At 40.9% G+C, this 21314-nt stretch overlaps 1 protein-coding gene across 1 annotated transcript in view; it reads left to right on the top strand.

The window, feature by feature from the left end:
- LOC116058719 (inactive N-acetylated-alpha-linked acidic dipeptidase-like protein 2) overlaps positions 1-21314 on the top strand; it is a 457605-nt gene that overhangs the window by 221002 nt on the left and 215289 nt on the right. Inside the window, 3 exon segments of the mRNA XM_036007698.1 lie at positions 5393-5485; positions 15698-15885; positions 17362-17490. Of these exon segments, the coding sequence (XP_035863591.1) occupies positions 5393-5485; positions 15698-15885; positions 17362-17490 (410 nt within the window).

The raw sequence follows: 21314 nt of genomic DNA, 5'->3' as shown, positions 1-21314 counted from the left end.
CTATTGTCTTAAATTTTGGATATGGTAATATCATGATATGACACAAGTGTTGTCTTTTCCTGGTTTTGAAGGCTGCATCACAGTAAAGTGATGTCATTTTCGGAACTTATCAGACTTAGTAGGCTAGCTGTTTTATAATTTGCCTTTACCAACTTAGTCATTGTATCCCATTATTGGTGATTATTCATCAAAACGCCTATGTGTTAATATTTTGTGAAAGCACCAATTGTCAACCATACAATATCGCCACAATATCGACATTGATGTATTTGGTCAAATAAATATATAAAAATATTTGATTTTTTCCATATCACCCAGCTCTACCTCAAGTAAAACAAGGTTTTTTTTGTTTTCATAATCGAATGTGTCTCTAGCTTGAAACAAGCTACCGCAAACCGGGGGGTTAGCTGCTAACGCTAGCTTTCGGGGCACAGGGTAAATCACTATTTTATACCACTAACAAGGCTCAAATAGCGCCCCTACATGCAAACCGAAGCATTGAAACTTTGTAAGTGTACAGACAGTTTATTAAAAAAGATAGTTTATAAAGACAGTAGCGTTAATGTTTACATGCGGCCGCCATCTTGGATAACAGTCATGACCAGTCGACGAACAGCATGCAACCAGTAACCAGTACCATAGCTCAAACACAGCGTTCGTGATTTGACTGCTCATGACTGTTTTCCAAGATGGCGACCACATGTAAACATTAACACTACTGTCTTTATAATCTATCTTTGTAATAAACTCTCTGTACACTTACAAAGTTCTCAATGCTTCGGTTTGCATCACATGATTGGCCCACAGGTTTGTCTCTCATCTGAACACTGGCAAATCACATCTTACTATGGCCTACTTCCATCCTACCATAGAGAAGGAGCGCATTTAAGTCCCACCCCCACCGACGGCGAACTCCACAAAGTGCCGGTAGCTAGCTAAAAACACGAAATTTAAGCATGTCAAATGATTATTTTAGCACCCTTCTACCAGAGAGGACAAGTTAGCTGTTAGTGAGCTAATGTTAGTTATGTATTAGCAAGCTAAGGCACTTGCAAACATAGTACTAGATTTCTGATTTATCAACATTCATTCAAGTTACATACTGGATACAAAATGCAGCTTTAGCTTAATTTACAGACCTATCACTTGTTTACTATACAAGACATCTTGATGGCAGCCATGCCCCACCCTCAACCTTTAGCCATCTTGCCATCAGGAGCCAGGCAGCCTTTTTGAATAAGGGAGTACAGTATCAAACTCTCTTACTTACCACTCAGCTAAGTGACAGTATTAGGAGTTATGCAGGGTTCAAAATTAACATTTTGTTCACCAGCTAAATGGCTAGTGAATGTTAAAATTTTACTTTTTTTTGGCTGGTGAATCAAGCAAATCAACCAGCCACTTGCATGTTTTACCAGCATTTGGCTGGTTAACGGTGCTAATTTTGAACCCTGCTCGTATGTATATGTGTTGAGGGGAGTGCAAGCATGGTTGGTGTCTGGCCGATTGTGGTGGGCTGGTCTGGGTCTCAAAAGTCCAGGGCTGATTTTTTTACCCCAGTCCAGCCCTGGCTCTATGTAACATAATTATTATTCAAAGCCACCCCTTACAACCTTTGTTCTCTAAATGGCTGAGGCAGAGAAATCACATGCACGCACGCACGCACACACGCACACGCACACGCACACACACACACACACACACACACACACACACACACACACACACACACAAACACTCACTCACTCACTCACTCACTCAGTCAGGGCCAGATGTACGTACATTTGCAAATGTAGCGTTATCAGCGCCATGTCCAACCCGCAGAAAGCACACGCTGTGATACTTCAGCTTACGTCGTATTTACCAAACCTGCAGTTCATCGGGTAATCAACGCCTTTCTCCGCCCACTATACCGTAAATTACGCTGTAGCAAAGCGATAAGTACTTGTGCTACGATAAGGCTGAGTGCAGACTGTGATATTCCCACTGCTGATGCTATGACTGTTTGAAATGATCCTGATGCCAATATTTGTAATGTAGCGAGGAGTTTAACAACTGCTGGAATGGAATGTGAACGCTGAGTCGGAGATTCAATGTCATCTTTGATTTCTTCCAGTAACTGTAATATTGCATGGCTGCTTAATCTGTAATGCTTAATCATTTTGTGTTCACTCAACTGAAAAAGTGTGATCCTTGTGGCAAAAATCCTTTCAGCTCGTCTCCTTGGCCTATGTCTTCGTCTTGCTCGGATTACTACTGCCATTTCACCAGGAGGCACATGCGAGGAAACCCACTTGCGGCTGGTTTACACCTGCTTTTAAGAGGCGGAGAATTTTCACCGCAAAATAGAGGCGCTGTCACGGGCAGTTTTGTACATACCGCGGAATACATAATTAGGCGCACTTTACGCTTCCCCTCCTATCTCTTTATGGGAAACTCCCACTTTCCCCTTGACCCTCCCGTGAATGCATATGCATGACACGGAAAAGCGCAATTTGCCATCTTCAGTTCCTGCAACAGGCAGTCTGCGCTTTTACCTCAGTTTGTACATACCTCGCCATGCTTTTACGCGCACGTTGCGAAACAAATATGCCTGAAGTGGGTGCAAAAGCATTAATACATCTGGCCCTCACTCTTTATTGGTATATGTGCAGTTTAGTGTCCCAAATTCCCTGTAACGTAACCCCATTTGTACAGGTCCTATCCCCTGACCAATCGGCTATCCTAACCTTAACCATTCGAGGTCAAATGCCTAACCCCAACCAATCGACTATCCTAACCTTAACCACTTGAGGTCAAATGCCTAACCCCAACCAATCGAGCTGCTTCGTAGGGCGGGTCTTGGCGTGGCCATAGTGGAATTTGGGAAACTAAACTGCATGTAAACCCTCTTTATTACCGATGTAATCAAGATAGCACTGTAAATAAAGGAACCTATGTGTCTCTCATTCGCTCAGTTGTTGGGATACGCGCAATGCTTTTAAAATGTCCGTAAATCCTTGTGGATGTACCCTTATCTCTAACATTAGAGCTAGCCTTAGCTAACATGGCTACTGTTTAGCTTGGCCAGCCAGTCTGATTAATCCATAAAAGAAATCTAGAGCCAACTAACCAAATACTTATTATATGTTATTTTTTTGGCATGTTTAACTATTTAGTAGAAAGCGATCACACATTAACTTTACATCATACAGGCTAACAACAGCCATGTTAGCTAAGACTAACATTAGCTCTATTGTTAGAGGTAGGCTGGGGGTACATACATAAGCAAGGATTTACGGACATTTCAAAAGCATCGCACATATCCTGACAACAACCTTTATTTACAATGCTATCTTGCACTCTATCATAAATAAAAACACTCCTAGGAGGGCCAGTACTTGGTAGTACTACTACCTTGGTTTCCGCCTCAAAAATGTCAAAAGTCAGTTTCATTCGGGCAAGCAGAAATCGATTTTGCGAGAAGAGTTTACCTGCGAGAGTGTGTATGCCCTCCACCGCTCGCAAAGCAGACACTCGCGAGCACGTGTTGGCTGCTCTGTGCTCGTGCTGCTTAGTTTTATACCCGCAGGTCCCATTCTTTCCCTCTCCCTATGTTTTGTTTCACGCTCACAGCTGCCTGTAGAACTCTCGATTGTTGAATTGGTGCGCAAAGAGTAATATTTGCGCATGTAAAATGATAAAATCTGCTCGTGAGCATGTTTTTTCGCGCTCGACACATTGAGCAAAGCTAAAAAAAAAACTATATGAAAATCATGTTGGACACCAGTTTTACTCAAAACACATTTTGTTATACCTATTCAACTAAATTGCAATTAGACAATATGTTTTGCAGGAAACATAGTGCCACAGGGATTATGTTCTTATTTAATCAGCCTAACAAGGAAACATTTATATTGAATGTATCTGCAAAATGGTCTGTCAACAATGGTTTTGGGCCAAAGTGGCTGGTAGAGTGGATAACTTAGTCAATGCCTAAAACCAACCTCATGATTGGCTGGTGATTGGATTTGATTTTTGCACCATGCATTCCAAGAGCACTTTTTCAACTTTAATCACACACTGGATGACTTTCAGATTGTTTACAACCAGTTCCCTCAGATTTCAGTTTGTTTTTCTGTCTGGTACGCTTGCGGCAACAGCATCTTTGACAGAGCATGCAAGTCGTGCTGTTTGTCATTTGCTTCCTCTCTCTGCACGGTTATGAACAAAATAGGGGTTCAGTATCCTCTTGCTGGGGACAAATTAGGATTCAGTGTCACTCGGCAACTCACGTAACAACATCAAATTAGTATATAATGGAGGCGCCCTCTAGTGGCCGTAGTAACGTGACAAAGTATAAGAGCGCCTAATTACTCGTAAAGACTTTTATCCAGGAGACTGGGGTTCGTGTAAACAGCAAGTTTTTTTTAATTTATGGAATAAGTAGACCTACATCACGTTCTACGTAAAAGGATGTGAAGAAATGTAACAGATGTACAGATTTTACAACTCACTCCCAACTCGTAAAATACAGACGCTTGGTCAGTGGCTCTCAGCTTTAGATACTGACGCAAAAATCACCCTTTAGCGCCTGTATGGAACGCAACAAGCATAGCAACAGCTTGACCACGGCGCTGTAAGATGACGTAGTATTAAGAGCGACAACGGCAGCAAGTAGTATGAAAGACCGAAAATCAGCGTAAGGAGACAGGTTGGGGTGGTGGATGGGTCAAACAACACAGAAGACCAGGGTTCATGTTCCTTTCTTGTCCCGTGTGTCACTGAAACGTACATCTTGTAACCTCACCCAATAGTCAAGCCAATAGTCCAGCCCCAGAGCGTCAAAGAGTGACGCCAAGAGTCCTGACCAAGCATGTCTAAATATGATGCCAACTGGTTAGATGCGGGTCCCGAGAGAGTCAAATAGTGACGCCAAGAGTCCCGACCCAGAGTGTCAAAAAGTGACGCCAAGAGTCCCAACCAAGAGTGTCTAAATATGACGCTAAAGGAGAGTTTTCGCGTCAATAACAAATGCCAAAGGCACCTGACTGAACGCATCTTTTTGACGCGATGGGACTGAGAATGTTAGATTTAGGTTAGATTTTAACCCATACCACCATCTTTTTCTATAGATTTTGTGCTTAAACCTAACCAAACAGCGTTACACCCGCGACCGTTATGTTCTCTGATTTAGATGTGAGGATGGAAAACACTCCTGTGGGTCGTATTTCCTGCCACCGTTAAGGAAGCCAATTTATGAAAGGCTCCTATGGGTCTATTAGAGGGTAGAAATAATCAGCTGTTATTGTCGTATGGTTTGGAAGACTTTTTGTTGAAATCACCTTCAGGGAATTTCCAAAACGTTTGTTATTTCCCACTGGAGTTAAAGTTTGTCTTTTCTTTTTCCTAGAACGAAAGAAGATTACTCTGACTGTCGGAAACCAGCTGTCCTACAAGAAGATCTACAATGTTGTGGGATACCTGAAAGGAAGGAGAAACCCAGGTTTGTAGAAATGGTCCGAATTAAAGCAGTTTCTCAATTTCCCAGTATTTGACAGACCAGTCACAAAGATAATATAAGTGTTTATTCTTTCAGCCAGTCATTCAACCATCTTCATAATCTTGATTTAGTTTCGGTCTTCAACAAAAAAAAAATATATACTTGCTTGTTCACTTAAAATACTGTTCACTCTCTAAGTTTATCTTTAGATAAGCAGCAAAACCAATTGCAAACATCTGGATGAAGATCATCATTATACTTGCACCCATTCCTACGTATAGTAAACAAAAAATAGTTGACTGAAAGTAACTTTACATTACCTACATTAACATTAGCTCATAAAAAAGACGGCATTCTAAGAGCTGTTGTATGTATGATTAACATTTTTTATTGTATTATTAAAACAAAACACAAAACATACATCTATCAACATGAACACATCCCCTCCCCCCCGAACCCCTCCACTCGTCATCATCACTTCCTTATACAAAAACTACGACAAGTTGAGATATTAACCATAATATTCAAGACAATACAATAAAACAATAACAAAGTACACAAACTGCAAACCAAATAAAAATACCATGTATATGTGATAACATCATAAGCACATAGTATATACTTCACCCCAGCACATGGTCTCTTAGCAAACCGTTTATGACATATTTTCAAACGCTGCCACTCTAGCCATCTCACTCTTAGATTGATGGCACCCCTTCATTCCTCCATCCTCTTAACAGAATCTGTCTGGCTATCATTAAACTACTTTGGACCCAGCTTCTTATGTGTTTATCTATCCCGTTTAGGATTGACCCATCTCCCAGAACAAATAATTTTGGGCTGAATGGAACCTGGGACCCTGCAATCCGACATAGGTTATCATGTATCCCGGTCCAAAATTCCTGGACCTTATCACTGGACCATAGGACATGAAGTAATTGGCCATCCTCGGTCTTACATTTCCAACAATTTGGTGTGTCTTTTAAACCAAGTCTAAACAATCTGAAAAGAGTCCAATAGAGGCGATGCATAATCTTGAACTCAGTGAGGCGCCCCCTCCCCCTTACATCGCGTGACATAGTTTTAATATTCCTACAAATTCTGTCCCACTACTCATCATCCAGTGTAATATTCAGATCCCTATCCCATGTCTTCTTGAGGGCTGACCAGGCTCCATCCGCCAGAAGCCTCATGACCATGGGCCATTAAACTTTTATCATTGATTTATTGATTTGTAAAAAAAAAGTTATAATGGATTGTACTCATTGACTTTATTTTAAAATCTAGCTTTTCAATGGTGAATATTTTCTATTCTATTTCATTCTTTTCTGTCTTCTATTATAGAATAATGCTCTGGACAATTTTGAATGGCATTTATGAACTATTTCTGACTTCTTAGATACCAAACAGTTATTGGAGTTAAGTTAATAAATTAAATAAGAAAGAAATGCAGAACATTAAGCTATTCTCTTCCATTTGGTGCTGGACAGGAAGTGTACAGTGGTACTGCTGCTGAAAAATGGTTGGTGATAGTGGATTTTGAGAGCTGTATGCAAAATATAGTCAGCTGAAAGATGCTTAAGAGCTCTGTACACCTGTAGAGTCAGATGATAATTCTCTGCAGGTTAATTTTAACGTGTGACCTCTTTGTAATTACATAGTCATTCTATCCATTGTTACTTAAAATATTGATTAGTGGAGCTTTAAACAATGTATGACGCTAACTTCTCTCTGTCTTCCTGTCCCTGTCTCTTTTAGTTTATTCCAAGGCAGAGCTTTTTTTCATTGTAGCCCATTCATTATACTGATTTTTCAGTCAAGAAAGGTTAAAAGTTTTGACATACTGGGATATGTTTTAAATGAATCAGTTTTTTTACTTTTTCTGTCTTCATTGGTCTCCTCCCCCCGTCCCAGTTCTGTGTCAGCTCAGGTCATTTCCAAACATATTATGTCTTTTTAATGTTTAAATGGCAACCCAGCTCCTTCTGCTTAGCTGTTTCTGCCATTCTCCTTTTTTTAATTGTCATTCTGCAGAGGACACCCTTTATCTTGCCCTTGCCTTGCCCCCACAGCCGTCCTCATCCCCCACCCTCAACATGTAGCAATCTGTCGCTACTGTAACTGCCCTGCCCAGTCTCGGGGGGGAAATTACCTTGCTGATTTACAGTGTGATATTAGGCAGCCATAATGGTCCACTAAAGCAGATAATATGGGCAACAAATCTCTGGAAGTAGTGACGTTTTAACTAGTTCTTGGTATTTAATCATATGTCTGTTCTGCACTAATTTATCTCGACCCTAAACAGAATGAATATTCATGCACATTTGCAAAGGTTTTGACTCATACAGCCCACAACAACAATATAGAGGGCCATTTTGCATAGATCTGTATTGCTATATGCAAACAATACTTAAATAAAATGATGTTTGCTTATAGAAGGAATGTTTAAGGTGCACATAATATATTTGAATGATGTTGCTTTCTTTCCATTATTTCATTGTGGCTTCCGTTCCCATTATTTGTTCTTCAAAATCCTGATCATTAGTTAATTGTGTATTAGTGTATGCAGTGGCATGAAGAGACTATTTAGCTTCACCTGGTTCCCTTTTAGTAGTCTTGAAATTATTACCTCTTTGGCAGTGCAATACTGTTTCACCACACAAGCTGACTTACATTTACCACCCTTTGCCAACCAGAGGGGTGTTTCGCAAATTTAAAAACCTCAAATTGCATCCAACAATTTTTGTAGCTTCCCAAAACCAAGAATCTGACATGCAGGCCCAACCAAGTTGAGAAAGTATAGAGAAGCAGAGAGAAATTTTGGCAAGCAGAGCAGACATAGTAATGTTGCTTGCGAAGCAATGTCTGGAAAATGATGAATGAATGAATAAAATGAGCTGGTTTGACCATGGAGATGCAAGCGACGGCTAGCTTGACCGAGTCAGAAATATGCACTAGTCCAGAACACACAACCTTCTTCCTGTATTTACTTACTTCCCCCCCTCCTTAGACACATCTGACCAATAAGCAGAGTGAAAGTTCTTGTGTGGATTGTAGCAATGCATTCTCATGAACGGGTTCGTACACTATCGTACGAAAATATATGCACACCGATATGTATGAAATCTTACGAAAATAGGCGACCACCGGCTGGTCCGTGACGCCAGCTACAGAGCTCCGTAAAATGACGCCAAATCAGCGGCAGTTGCTAGTTCAGTTTACCCGAGAACAGATTACTGGTAGGCGGCTACATAGCTCCGGGAAATGTTGCCGTATCAGCGGCAGTTGGTAGTTGAGTTAACTCGATAAAAGATTACTTTAAACCGGGTACAGGCCACCGCGAGCTGCCGGTCGTTTCGTCGGACGTTACAGTTTAGGCGACAAAAAGTGAACGTAATGTGGCGACGACAGTTAAGTTTAGGCACCAAAACGACTAGTTAAGATTAGGAAAAAGAGTGTGGTTTGGATCAAATCATTCCCTGGACAAGGACATGTGTTTCCTGGGTGAAATTATTTGTTTTCCCCAGGAAGCTAAACTCCGCTCCACGGCTTGAAAGCGCCGTGTTTTATGATCCATCCATTGACCTGACCTCCTCCCCATGAGGTTTGTATAACTTTCTTATACAGCGGCAGTCACTGTAGTGCATACAGCAAAAAAATATATGGATTGCTTATAAATTACAAGTGCATTGCTTTACATAGCCTTTTGTACAAATGGTTCATGAAAACAGCCTGATTGTAGTAATGCATTTTGGTTTGCTAGGATATAAATGCTTTATTTAAACTTCAATGTGTGAATCCTGAGCAATAAGCATACCCATGAAAGAACATATGCAATTAAATTAAGCAAATTGTGCTTTCACATATGACTGATTTGATGCATTTTACAGTAATGGTTGATTTACCCTGGAAGCTGCTCTCAGTGCAGTAATATGTTGTCAGATTATTCGGCTAAGCTAGCAGGCTTCTCTAAGCACCTCTTTTCTCAAACAGAGTCATCAGCGCTTTGTGTTGGAGTGATGAGCTTTGCTCTGTTCTTCTCTTTGCCTGCAGGAAGCTGCTTTGTGCATCTATACCCAACACTGTCTTTGTAGAAAATGTAAGGCATACAAAGAAGCCTGGAGCATTCATGTTTGTGTGTGTCTGTGTGTGAACGTGGGTGAGTGTGTTTCCTAGGAAAACCTCACATAGACACTTGTACCATTTTGTGATACTTTTCCTGAGCCATAGTTCTATACATTTTCATTTTATAAATCATTATTCACCATTTACCTTTCTCCATGTGTTTCTTCATTCATGTCACATGTCTTGATATAATGACCTAAATGCACGAAGAAGATTCATATGTTTCCATGGTGATTCATTTGAACACAAAAGAAAATTATCTCATCATGTCAATGATTGACAGGGGCGATTCCAGGATTTTTTAAGTGGCTTGGCATAGGGGGAACACAATTAAACTAATTGTATATCCAAATACAATACACATTTTCTATAGGCTTAGTCTGCCACTTCTTTTTTTTTTTAAAACAATACCAGTGCAGTGTTCCATGGTATCAGCAGTGTTCCATGGTATCAGAATTTTGGATAGTAATCATGGAAACATTAATTTATCATGTGACAAGGGCGGGGACAATTGGCAGAACAGGCAGCCAGACAGTACTCTGATCAAATGTAAATCACAATTGTCAGATTGACAGCACTCTAGTCCAATGGATTGGGGGCGGGGTATCGGGGTGCAGCCATATTTCAGGGGGAGCCGTGCCCCCCTTCTAGCCCCGCCCCTGGTCCCTAGATTTAAATGCAACAAGATAAAACTGATATAGAAAGCAGTGAGAGAGAGAAACATCACTAGCAGGCCTAATCTGTGTAAAGCGCTGCATCACACAGGATGAAGAGTTCTTAGGTCACTGCTGTTGGTTCACCAGCTTCAATTCAGATATACAAATTATGACCTGACAATAACAAGAAAACATTTATTTCATTCTAGTGTCAGGCATTCTTATGAATTAAATTAAATGAAATGCTTAAATTAAAAAAATGCAATAAGAAATACATTACACATATGGTGCCGTCATCTATCAATCGGAAGGTCGGCGGTTCAATCCCTGGCCCTGCCGTCCCATGTTGATGTTTCCTTGGGCACTGAACCCCGAATGTGCATGAATGTATCTTGTGTACCTTGTATGGCAGCCTCAGCCACCAGTGTATGAATGTGTGTGTGAATGGTGAACGGTACCTGCACTGTGTAAATGCACACTTTGAGTAGTCATTAAGACTAGAAATGCACTATATAAATGCAGTCCATTTACATGTATCGAGGACAGTTTTATTCCATGTGCCTTACCATGATACCATGAGTAAACCAGGAGCACATACACCTTACACTTCTTATTGAATTCACATTTTAACACTAGAAGTGCCGGAATTCCATAACTACTAGAACTGCCGTGAGCGGTCATTTTGACCACCAGATTCCAAACTCTATAATCTCTCATGATAAATACCTAATTGCGATATTGTATTATGTATTGTGTTAGGATATCTTTAGAAAAACGTAATAACACCGGAATGTACATTTTAACGAGTTTAATTATACTATTTGAGTAGTAATACGTGTTTCAATAATTCATATCATGGCATAGTAAACCGTAATTATTTCATACATTCCTATCCCGAAAAATATGGTGTGGAAATTCATTCAACTTAACTCATAAAAGCCACATAACAATTAAAAGTATTAGTTCGTATAAGTTCGAGGATTTATAAAGTTATATGAACATATGAACAGCCACCGGCCATCTACGTGTTCCGCGCCTTTCACAGAGCAAGCGCCCGGTGTTTGCCTTCTGATTCAGAACTGAGTCCATCCACGCCGTAGTAGCCTACGTTACCGACTCTGGCTTTGCCTTCGGCCCATCGGTGATGCCCACACTTGTTACTTGAGACCGCTAGTTACGTTTCTCTGACAGAGACTATGGTAGTTACTAAGCAACCAAGATGCATCTTCAACCGTGCGAAAAATTAAAAACAATACCGCGAAAATCCGAGCGGTCAATATGACCGTGTATGGCCGAAATAGGTAAAAGTGATTGTATTTTCTTTGCCTTTTGTGTAATGTCTATAAAAACAATTTTAAATTAAAATACAGATTCTTTTAGGAAAAGTCAGGCAGCAGCAGGATTGTATTTTTTTATTCAGTTAAGTTATTACACATATAAATTTCAAAACGGTCAAAATGACCGTCATGGCCGTTCTAGTGTTAATTTAGCATCGGAATCCACTCTTAATGCATTGTTACTGAAGGAAAAGTAATGAATAATGATGAATTTAGAATATTATTGAAATGATGTACTTGGTGAAGACAAATCGCCTCAATCCATTTCACTAGTAGTGCAGCAGATTAATGGCATATTTCAAGAGAATCGTTCAAATTGGTATAGAAGCATGACATTTGGCACAGATACTCTCGAAGGGTCACTTTTTTGGAAAAAGCGTTGGCCACCCAAAAATTCAACATGGCGGCCATTTTTTCAAGATGGCCGCTATTTCTGTCAAATGCTCATTATGTCAATCGTTCAAACAGTGATGTAGACATACGTATTTTGTGAAAATACTCTCTTAAGAATGTTTTTTTTTTTGGAAAACAGTGCTTGTCCCTCAAAAATTCAAGATGGCAACCATTTTTCAAGATGGCCACCATTTCTCTTGAATCCTTACATCAATTTTTCAAATGGTGATGCTATATCAAATTTCGTACAAATATTCTTCAAGGAACATTCTCATGGAAAAAGGTGTGTGCCACTCAAAAATTCAAGATGGCGACCATTTTCAAGATGGCCACCATTTCTGTCAGAGCTCAAGTTATTGGGTTATGGAAGGTTTTGTTTAAAGGGGTGATAGAATGCAAAACCGATGTTACCTTGTCATAGTTGAATAACGACAGTTCGGTGGGTAAATAGGACATACATAGAACCTCAAAATCCCATTGACACCTCTTTCCTCTGCAAATCTCACATTTTGAAACTGCCTCTGAAAACGGGCGAATCTCAACGAGCCGCCTAGTTGACGTCAACTCGGCGGCTCCTCCTCATTTGGCTCTAGTCTCTATCTTTGTCACGTTCCAACATTTACATAGGCTACACCACTGATCTGAGGTCAGGTTAGTCTTCTGAATCTAGCTAGGTCATGCAGATCAGTAGATGGAGCTCCGTCACAGCTGGCAGCCCACGGCACTCCATACCCGTGCAAAGTCACCATTTTTTTGGGTTAATGGACTACCAAACGCCGCTGCTCTGACAGAGCTCCAGGGCCTGCAGCTCCTCCCTTCCTGCTAAATGGCCGCTGTGTGTGAGTGAGAGCGTGGTCAGCGAGCTTGTTACGCCCGCAATCTCTTACCACAGGTTCCAGTTAATCTTATAATGGATATGTGTGTTGAGTTATTTAAACAAACGATCATGGAAATAAACGCCTCTTGTCCGCGAGTCTCATTGATAGAGCCTGCGGCTGGATGGAGCTCTATCAATGAGAGCTAGCTAGCCTCCTCTTAGACCTCTGAAACGAAACCCCTAATGTTCACAAAAATACATTAAATTGAAATCGGACACCATTGTTAGCTTTATAAGACCTTGGGGTAGATGTTATATAAGTGGCGTGACGAAATTCAAACTGTAAATATACGAAAGTTATGCCGGCAGCTGGCAGCCAGCCAGCTCCGGAGCTCCATGTAGCCCCGAGCCCCGGTCGTCCAGTAACCGAGAAACGGTGACTTTCACTGGGTATGGAGGTTGCCGGTTTCTCGTCAGACTGTGTGGAGCTCCTAAAGTCCAACACGTCTTACCAAATTTGCAATTAGCCATCAATTTTCGTAAAATTGCCCATGTTTGAGCTTTATATAGTTGATTTCTCGCATAAAAAAGTCTCAGAAGTGAATTTAATAACGAAATAGTAGACAATGTATAACTTTGCAGTGTCTGAAATATGAGACCTGCTGTCTCATCTCCAGTGTGTGTGTATGTGGTTCGCTCAAACCAATCAGCGTGCAGCTCATCTAAATATTCATAAGCATACCATATTTGGAAGAAAAGCTCTTGTTCCAAATAGAGCCATATTCATAGGGTAGTTAGTGGCCTAATAAAATAGCATTTGAGCAATATTCAGCCAAACCAATGTTACATATCCCTATTAGGAGACCTTAAGGAACAGTGTGAAATACCCCATAAAATCATTCTATCACCCCTTTAATAGAGTGAACGTCATTACACAACCAGGGCACACTGGTGACTTCACTGCTGTGGAACTCAGCATGGGGTTCAGTGTCAGCTGATCTAGTTTTACTTACACTGTAGTTCGGAGAGGGTTGTGTACTCCATTGAACCTGAGAGCTATGCTGGCAGGGATTTTATATCCCTGGCAAGTTTAACAAAGCGGACAGGTCAAAGGAGAGGAGGCAGACAAAGCAGACATTATGACTATTTGACAGAAATGGTGGCCATCTTGAAAATGGTCGCCATGCTGAATTTTTGAGTGCCACATACCTTTTTCCAAAAGAGTGTTCCTTGAAGAGTATTTCTGCCTAATTGTATGCTTGTATCACCATTTGAACAATAGAAATAATTAATATTTGACAGGAACGGTGGCCATCTTTAAAAATGGTGGCCATCTTAAATTTTTGAGGGACAAGCATCTTTTTCCATTAACATGTCCTTTAGAGAGTATTTGTATCAAATGTTATGCTTGTATCACTGTTTGAATAATTTATATAATAAGCATTGAATAGCAATGGCCGCCATATTACATTTTTGATTGGCTTTTTCCAAAATAGTGGCCCTTAGGGAGTATCTGTGCCAAATGTCATGCTTCTATACCAATTTGAACGATTGTTTTACTAATCTGCTGCACTATAGTGAATGTTTCCCAACATTCACAGTTTTTGTTGTTGGTGCAGATAATTTGCCTGATTAGTGATAATGAAAACAGGTGTGCATCATAAGGTGGTCTAATCAGTTTGTGACTGGGTACTAAAAGGTTGTGTGAAGATGGGTAAGACTGTTCTGCAGTGTATGATATTTTGTTGAAGTTGCTGCACTCGTGGGTGTGTGAGCGTATAGGTAAATTGTGACTGTGAGCAGTAACGGGGGAATCTTAATTCAATAATTTTTTCTAGTGGTGTATCGGTCTAGCTCACTCTATGGTGACCAAGCAGGTGGTAGCTTCCAGAGAGGTGAGGCTGACAAGGTAAAGTCACCAGTCTATAGTTGTAGGAGAGTACGTAGTGTGAGGCTGTAGGTTTTATTAGGGGTTAAACCCCGAAAGGTTTGTCTCAAATCGCCGTGAGCTGGCATGAGGCAGAAACACGAAACTTGGCCCAATGACTGGAAGTGATGTGTATTAGGTTCCCAAAAAATAGAAGCTCAATCGGCCACATGGTGCCGCTGTAATTCACGATAAAAAAAAGCGATTTTTGAAATGCAACGCCACTCACATCCTAAGTCCGAATGACTTGAAATTTCTTACACATAGCACATCAATGTGCTCTAAAAAAAAGCCTCTTGGACCATTAGGGTCCACCAGGATGATCTGCTTCAACAACATCCACCCTCTGAGGTCTAAGGGCATTTTTAGATATAACCTGATCCCCATGCGTTTCATGTCAAAATGTTCAGAACAATCTCAGCTTTCTGTACAAAATTGTTCCAGAGCAATGTTTAAAGAAATAATTTGGCCCTAAATCAGAAATATTTCTCCAATCTCTTGTGAAAACAAACCTACACTCAATTGTTTTGGTGCTTGAAATGAGTTTACAATAGTCTTGGGTTCACAAAAGTAGCGTAATATGTGAATAAAATGGTAAATAAATGTCTAAAATGAAATTTTGTAATATCGCTTTTTGAGTAGGAGTTTTGTCTAACATCACTTTGACTCGCCGGTGCGTGTTTTGTCCTCAGAGGGTTAAAGAGTTCTACACAACATCCCCGGGACGGCAGCACTACATTGCTTCGACTAAAACTGCAATCTAGAACCCTCATGACTGCTCAGCAATACCAGCTTGTTATGCTTGTAACTGTAGTTTTTGATTTATTAAATGTGGACATAAGTGGCCTATATATACACATATATAATACATATGGTACAGTAGCAATACAATTACCAACAACCAAAGAAATAAATGCATAAATGAATCTTCCCTTTTCTTCTCTTTTTATCTTTTTGCAGATCGCTATGTGCTGGTTGGCAGTCGTCATGACAGCGACCAGGGAGGCGGGGCTTCAGCCATCATGAATCAGCTCATCGCGGCGCTGACAGAGCAGACCAAACGAGGATGGGTGCCAGACCGTACCACTGTGTTTTGCTCATGGGGAGGCTCAGCCCTGGGGAACATCGGGTCCTATGAGTGGGGAAAGGTCAGCAAGCACTAGAACATCTGTTTTATTAAATGTCAGCGTAAGGGTCAAAGGTTGTGGCTATATAAGGATCACCATACACAGAGAAACCTTTTCATTTGTTCAGAAAAAAATGTTCTTTCTCCGGCATATGCTACTGCTGGGTCTTATCAGAAGTTAGTCAGCTAGCAGCCAAATACTAAACATGAAGATTGTCATGATCCTTGAGGTTTTGTTTAGTTTCCTGTTTTATTTTGTAGGGTCACTTCCTATGTACCATGTCTTGTTTGACGTCCTGTGTTGTGTGTTTTACCGCCTTTATGAAGTGTTTCACCTGTGCATCAGCCCTCAGGTCACCTGTCTCTCGTTACAATCCTCGTTGCCTTGTGTATTCAGTCTGTGTGCTCCCTTTGTCTGGTGTCAGTTTGTTGTCGTACTTGAGCTGCATCTCATGTCCCTTAAATTGTACCCCGGCTCCTCCACTTGCCTCCCTTTCTCGCGTCTTAGTCGCTCCCACCGAGGAGGCACGGGAGAGACGCGAGGGAATCATGGGAGGGGAGAGGAAACGAGGAAATGTGTTTTAGAGGGATGAGACGTCCTCTTCTCTGAAGCGTCTCATGAATTGGTCAGCTGTTTGGGCGGAGTTAGCAACCCTTTCAGCTGCATGGCTTCAGGATGGCTCCCTCCAGGTGATCCCTCCAGGATGCTTTTTCCTAATTAAGTAATTGAAACTGTCCTTGCTACCTTCTCGTCTCTTCTTCTGAGTTTGGGTCCTGCAACTTTTGAAACTATGACAAAGATAATAGTTGGGTCAATGCAGCAGCTTGTATTGACACATGTGAATACTGGCTCTATGAATATCGACTGAACTTTGTATGTAATATTTTTTAATGGAAATGGCTACAACTAACAATTAACAAAAAGAAAGCCAATCAAAACAGTGGGTGTTCCTTCTCTATTCTCCCAAGATAGGACTGTTGCCACAAAAAAAGAACAACACGCCACATCTGCAATCAAACAATATTGTTTTGATCGAGTGGGTCTAATTTATGTATAACTATTCATTATTCTTATTCCCACATTACTCAGTTACAGTTTTGTCTGACTATGACTTTATATAATTAGAATAAAAACGTGGCTCACAACAAAAAATGTTTGTGCAACAGTCTTGGATTCTTATGTATACTTCATAAAACTGTCAAATTAGGTTAAAATGTAGGTTTTAATCTGATTGCTACATTAAAAGATGAAGATTACATTACATTACAAACAACAGTAGCAGACAAAAAACGACTGCCAAGGACAATAACGTAATCCTAAGTACGGGAAAGGGCTCTTTCTGTGGACTTTAGATAATGATAATGTTGATAATGCGACAAGTTTGATGACAAGAATTGTACTGTTATGAATATCATTAGGAGTGTAATGATGATAACCTGTGTGTGTGTGTGTGTGTGTGTGTGTGTGTGTGTGTGTGTGTGTGTGTGTTCCCTTTAGGATAACAGTGTTGTCCTGCAGAGCAGTGCAGTGGCCTACGTCAGTCTGAACTATCCGGTTAGAGGGACCGAGACACTACGAGCTACAGCTTCTCCAACCCTGCTGCAACTCACTTCAGATATACAGAGAGTAAGTAATACTACTGATGCTAGCTGATAGCACTACTATGACTGCTAACATCACTACAACTCACCACGGATGTACAGTAGCTGTGTTTGAAACTTCCCTATCAAGGAAATAGTGCACTGTATAGTGTGTTCACCATTTTGTAGTTGTGTTCGAATTCTTCGTGGTTAATTTCATTCACTTTCCACTTTAAAATACCCACAATGCACAGCTAATTTGAGTGAACATACAAAGTACCCTACATTTTACTCCCGTATACCACAATGCAACGTGGTCGTGTTTTCCTGGAGGAGAAGAAAAAGCAGATGCATCGTGAAAACTGAAAAGGAAAAATGGAGCGGACTTTCTTTTTTAAACAGTGGAAATGTAACATACAACATATATACAACCTTTTACTGTTCTCCTGAGTGCTCGCTATGTTTCAGGGATGTATTAGAAGTATGTTTGTTTCAGTATGTTTACATGATGCTGGGCGCGCCCGCCTCCGCCACACAAATAATCAGCGTATTACTGACGCAACGATATTTTTAGTGGGTGTCCGAAATCTCATTTCGTTGTTCCCTATATAGTTCACTATTTAATAAACACTATGAATGAAGGAACGGTTTCAAACACAGCTAGTGTATCAAGCAATATGACTGCTACCGCTACTACAAATAGTACTAATACTGCTGCAAATTTCTTTAGTACTCAGCACAAGAGCGGGAAAGTTAGGTTTAGGAAAAGATCGTGTGAGGGGTTACGAAATGTACGTTTCAGTGACACGTGGGACAAGAGCGGGACATGAACCCCGTTGTCTTTGGTGAAAGTCCTGTGTTGTTTGACCCATCCACCACCCCAACTAACCCTCCTTTTCTGTCTTTTATACTACTCACTACCGTTGTTGCTTTGAATGTAATTTTACAGCGCCACGTTCAAGCTGGGGCTATACCCGGTGCGTTCCATACAGACGCTAAAGGGTGATTTTTGCATCGGAGAGCCACTGACCAAGAGTCAATATTTTACGAGTTGGGAGTGAGAAGGGGAGAGGGTTGCCTGCAATTTTACTACTATAGGTGCACCAAATGGAAGCTCTAGAATGGGTCAGCAGTGTCAGGCCAGCTGGGTCAACAGTATTCTTATCGCTACCTTTTTTAAATTTGTATGAATATTATCTCTGCACTGTTACTACGTGTTTCCAAAATTGGTATTTTGTTAATATGTTCTAAACCCTTTAATACCACATTTATTTTAGCTCCATCAATGTTCCTGATTTTGCTTCACTTTTCTTTCTTTTGCTCCTTGTTCTCCTCACGCTCTCTTTGTGCTCTGCTTTCATTTCACAGATTGACACAATAGTTAACACAATAATGTGAGAAACATAATTATGTGAGAAACATAATCACAAGAAATGGGGAGACTTTGACTGTTAAAGTATGCCACCCATTCTGTGAGAGGGGGAGGAAGCCACTCTCAATGTGATCTAAATAAAACTAACTTCACTCTCACCCCATCCCACACTTCACATTCACACACAATCTGCAATGGCCATTCTACTGATTGCGTATAGCAGCTCTATGATTCAGCCCCCCAAACTGTCTCTTTATTCCAAGCTGGGGGTGTTTTGCAGATATGTTCAACCATCGCAGACATCTTTTCCCCAACTCTCAACATCTCTTTAAACTTTGAAAACTTTTGCCTTTTGAAAAAAAAAACACACCTCATCCTCACTTTCTCTCATGTCCTTCCTCTGCCTCCACCACCGCCTCCTTCTTTTTTTGTTCTTCCCCTTCTCCCTTAAGCACTACATCTCTCTCCCAACCTTGCTCCCTCTCCTTCCGTCACCTCTTAATCTCCTCTTCATCAGCAGCAAGCATTGTATCTCTCAACCCTCTCATTTTCCTCATTAAGATCTGCCTCTTACTTCTTCTCTGTCTTCTCTCTTTGTCTCTTCATGTCATGCTATGCAGTATTTTTATTTGTGTCACTCATCCTCGGGGAAGATTTATGTTCTTGCCAGGCACCTAGGCAGGTACAAGAGGTCACGAGTGAACAGATCGTGCAGCACAATGTCCCTTTATTCCCCAGCTCTGCCATAAACTAACTAATTAGTAGGAATGGCCCAGTCTACCTGTGGCATTAAGCTGTAATGAAGCTTGACAGCCTCTGCCAAAGCCATATAAAGAGAGGAAGAAAAAAGACAGAGAAGGTAACTTTTGATGTTCTTTCATGAAATATCTTTAACAGAAAAATGAAAGAACTCTGTGTGCACATACATGAAACTACTGCTCTGCCTTTTCTATCAAGTTCATTCATTCTGTCAGACTTTGTGTTAAGCTGTTCATACTTGTAGCAGCAGCTCCAATACTTTCTTCTTTAAGCAATATATTTTAAGCAGTACTTACGCTCAGATGTCACTCTTACCGCTCATATATACCCAATGTAGTTGGCAACATTAGTGCTGCTGTAAATACTGCTGTAGGAAAGAAAACTTACTGATTGGCTTTCTCATTATTGCCCGAGGACGATTTCTTACTCAGCTCGACACTTTTTCAATTCAATTTTTCTACCTAGAGTGGTAATTGCCTCTATATTGCTCCATATGCCCACTTCAATTGACGGCGCATCAACCCCCCCTGCACATTTTACAGTGTTCTGTCTGAAAGGTGGCTTGGCTCCTGACATTTTGGACATACAACAATTCAGTCACAAAATGATTATTTAATGGATTTCGTTTTTGGCAGAGATGAGCTTTCTTGTCCACGTAGTCGGGATCGTAGCCATAGGACATAGCAGATAGCCATCTTCACCTTTTCCTCTGTTTTCTCTGAGGTTTACATTTGAAAACTTTGACCGGCCAGGCTAGCAGAGTCAGCAGGAAACCGGTGAGTTGATTTCACTATCCCGATGAGTGGCTCTTAGTCATGAGATGGCCTCAGAGATGGTCTGACTAGCTTGACCTCATCTTCTCCACCTTTTTCTTCTGTTTACTCTGATGTTTACATTTAAAAACTTCACCAGCCAGCTGGCTAGCGAGCCTAGGCTATCACAGTCGGCAGGATTATGGCAGGAGACTGGCAAGTTGATTTCCCTATCCTGATGAGGATCCATAGCCACATGCCATAACTGTCCACTGTCAACCACCCAAAGCACAACTAATATTTGTAAAATAGACAATTCAGCATACATTTTGCAGAGCTGAATGAGAGGGGACTGGAGAGGTCCTTAATACTAATGTCAGACATTTCAGTTGCTACCTTTAAATGTTGACAAGCCTTGAAATGTCCCTGCATTACTACAGATATATAAATCCTTGGGTGAAGAGAGGGGCGGAGCTGTCAACTGATCACCATCTGGTGGTGAGTTGGGTCAGGGGGTGGGGGAAGACTGAACAGACCTGGTAAGCCCAAACGGGTAGTGCGGTTGAACTGGGAACGTCTGGAGGAGGCCCCTGTCCGTCTGTGACGCCAAGTCTGTTTCCATTGTACTGTGTTGCATTTTGCTTTTAACTTCTCCACCTTAGGTAAGTGCATTATTGAATTACAAGCGTTTTCACTCAGGTTTCCTTATGCACAAATTTAGCGTAAAGCAGATAAGTGGAAATGTAGTAATTTACTCTGTTTTTCGGCGACTGGGGAAACAGCCATCAATGAGCACAACTCCAGACCTATTTGAATCACTGAAGAAATCTGAGATGTTAGCAACAATTCAGAGGTCTGGAACCAGGTTCCCTATCCCTAACTAGGGTAACTGTGGACTGTATTATTCTAGGCCTGAATCAGACACTATTAACACAAGCTGTTTGTCTCCATTTTCATATCTCTCTGTTTTAGCTGCATTAATGAAAC

The sequence above is a fragment of the Sander lucioperca genome, chromosome 11 (genome assembly GCF_008315115.2).
Source record: "Sander lucioperca isolate FBNREF2018 chromosome 11, SLUC_FBN_1.2, whole genome shotgun sequence".
In the NCBI taxonomy this organism is placed as follows: domain Eukaryota; kingdom Metazoa; phylum Chordata; class Actinopteri; order Perciformes; family Percidae; genus Sander; species Sander lucioperca.
This window is presented reverse-complemented; position numbering and strand designations above follow the sequence as displayed.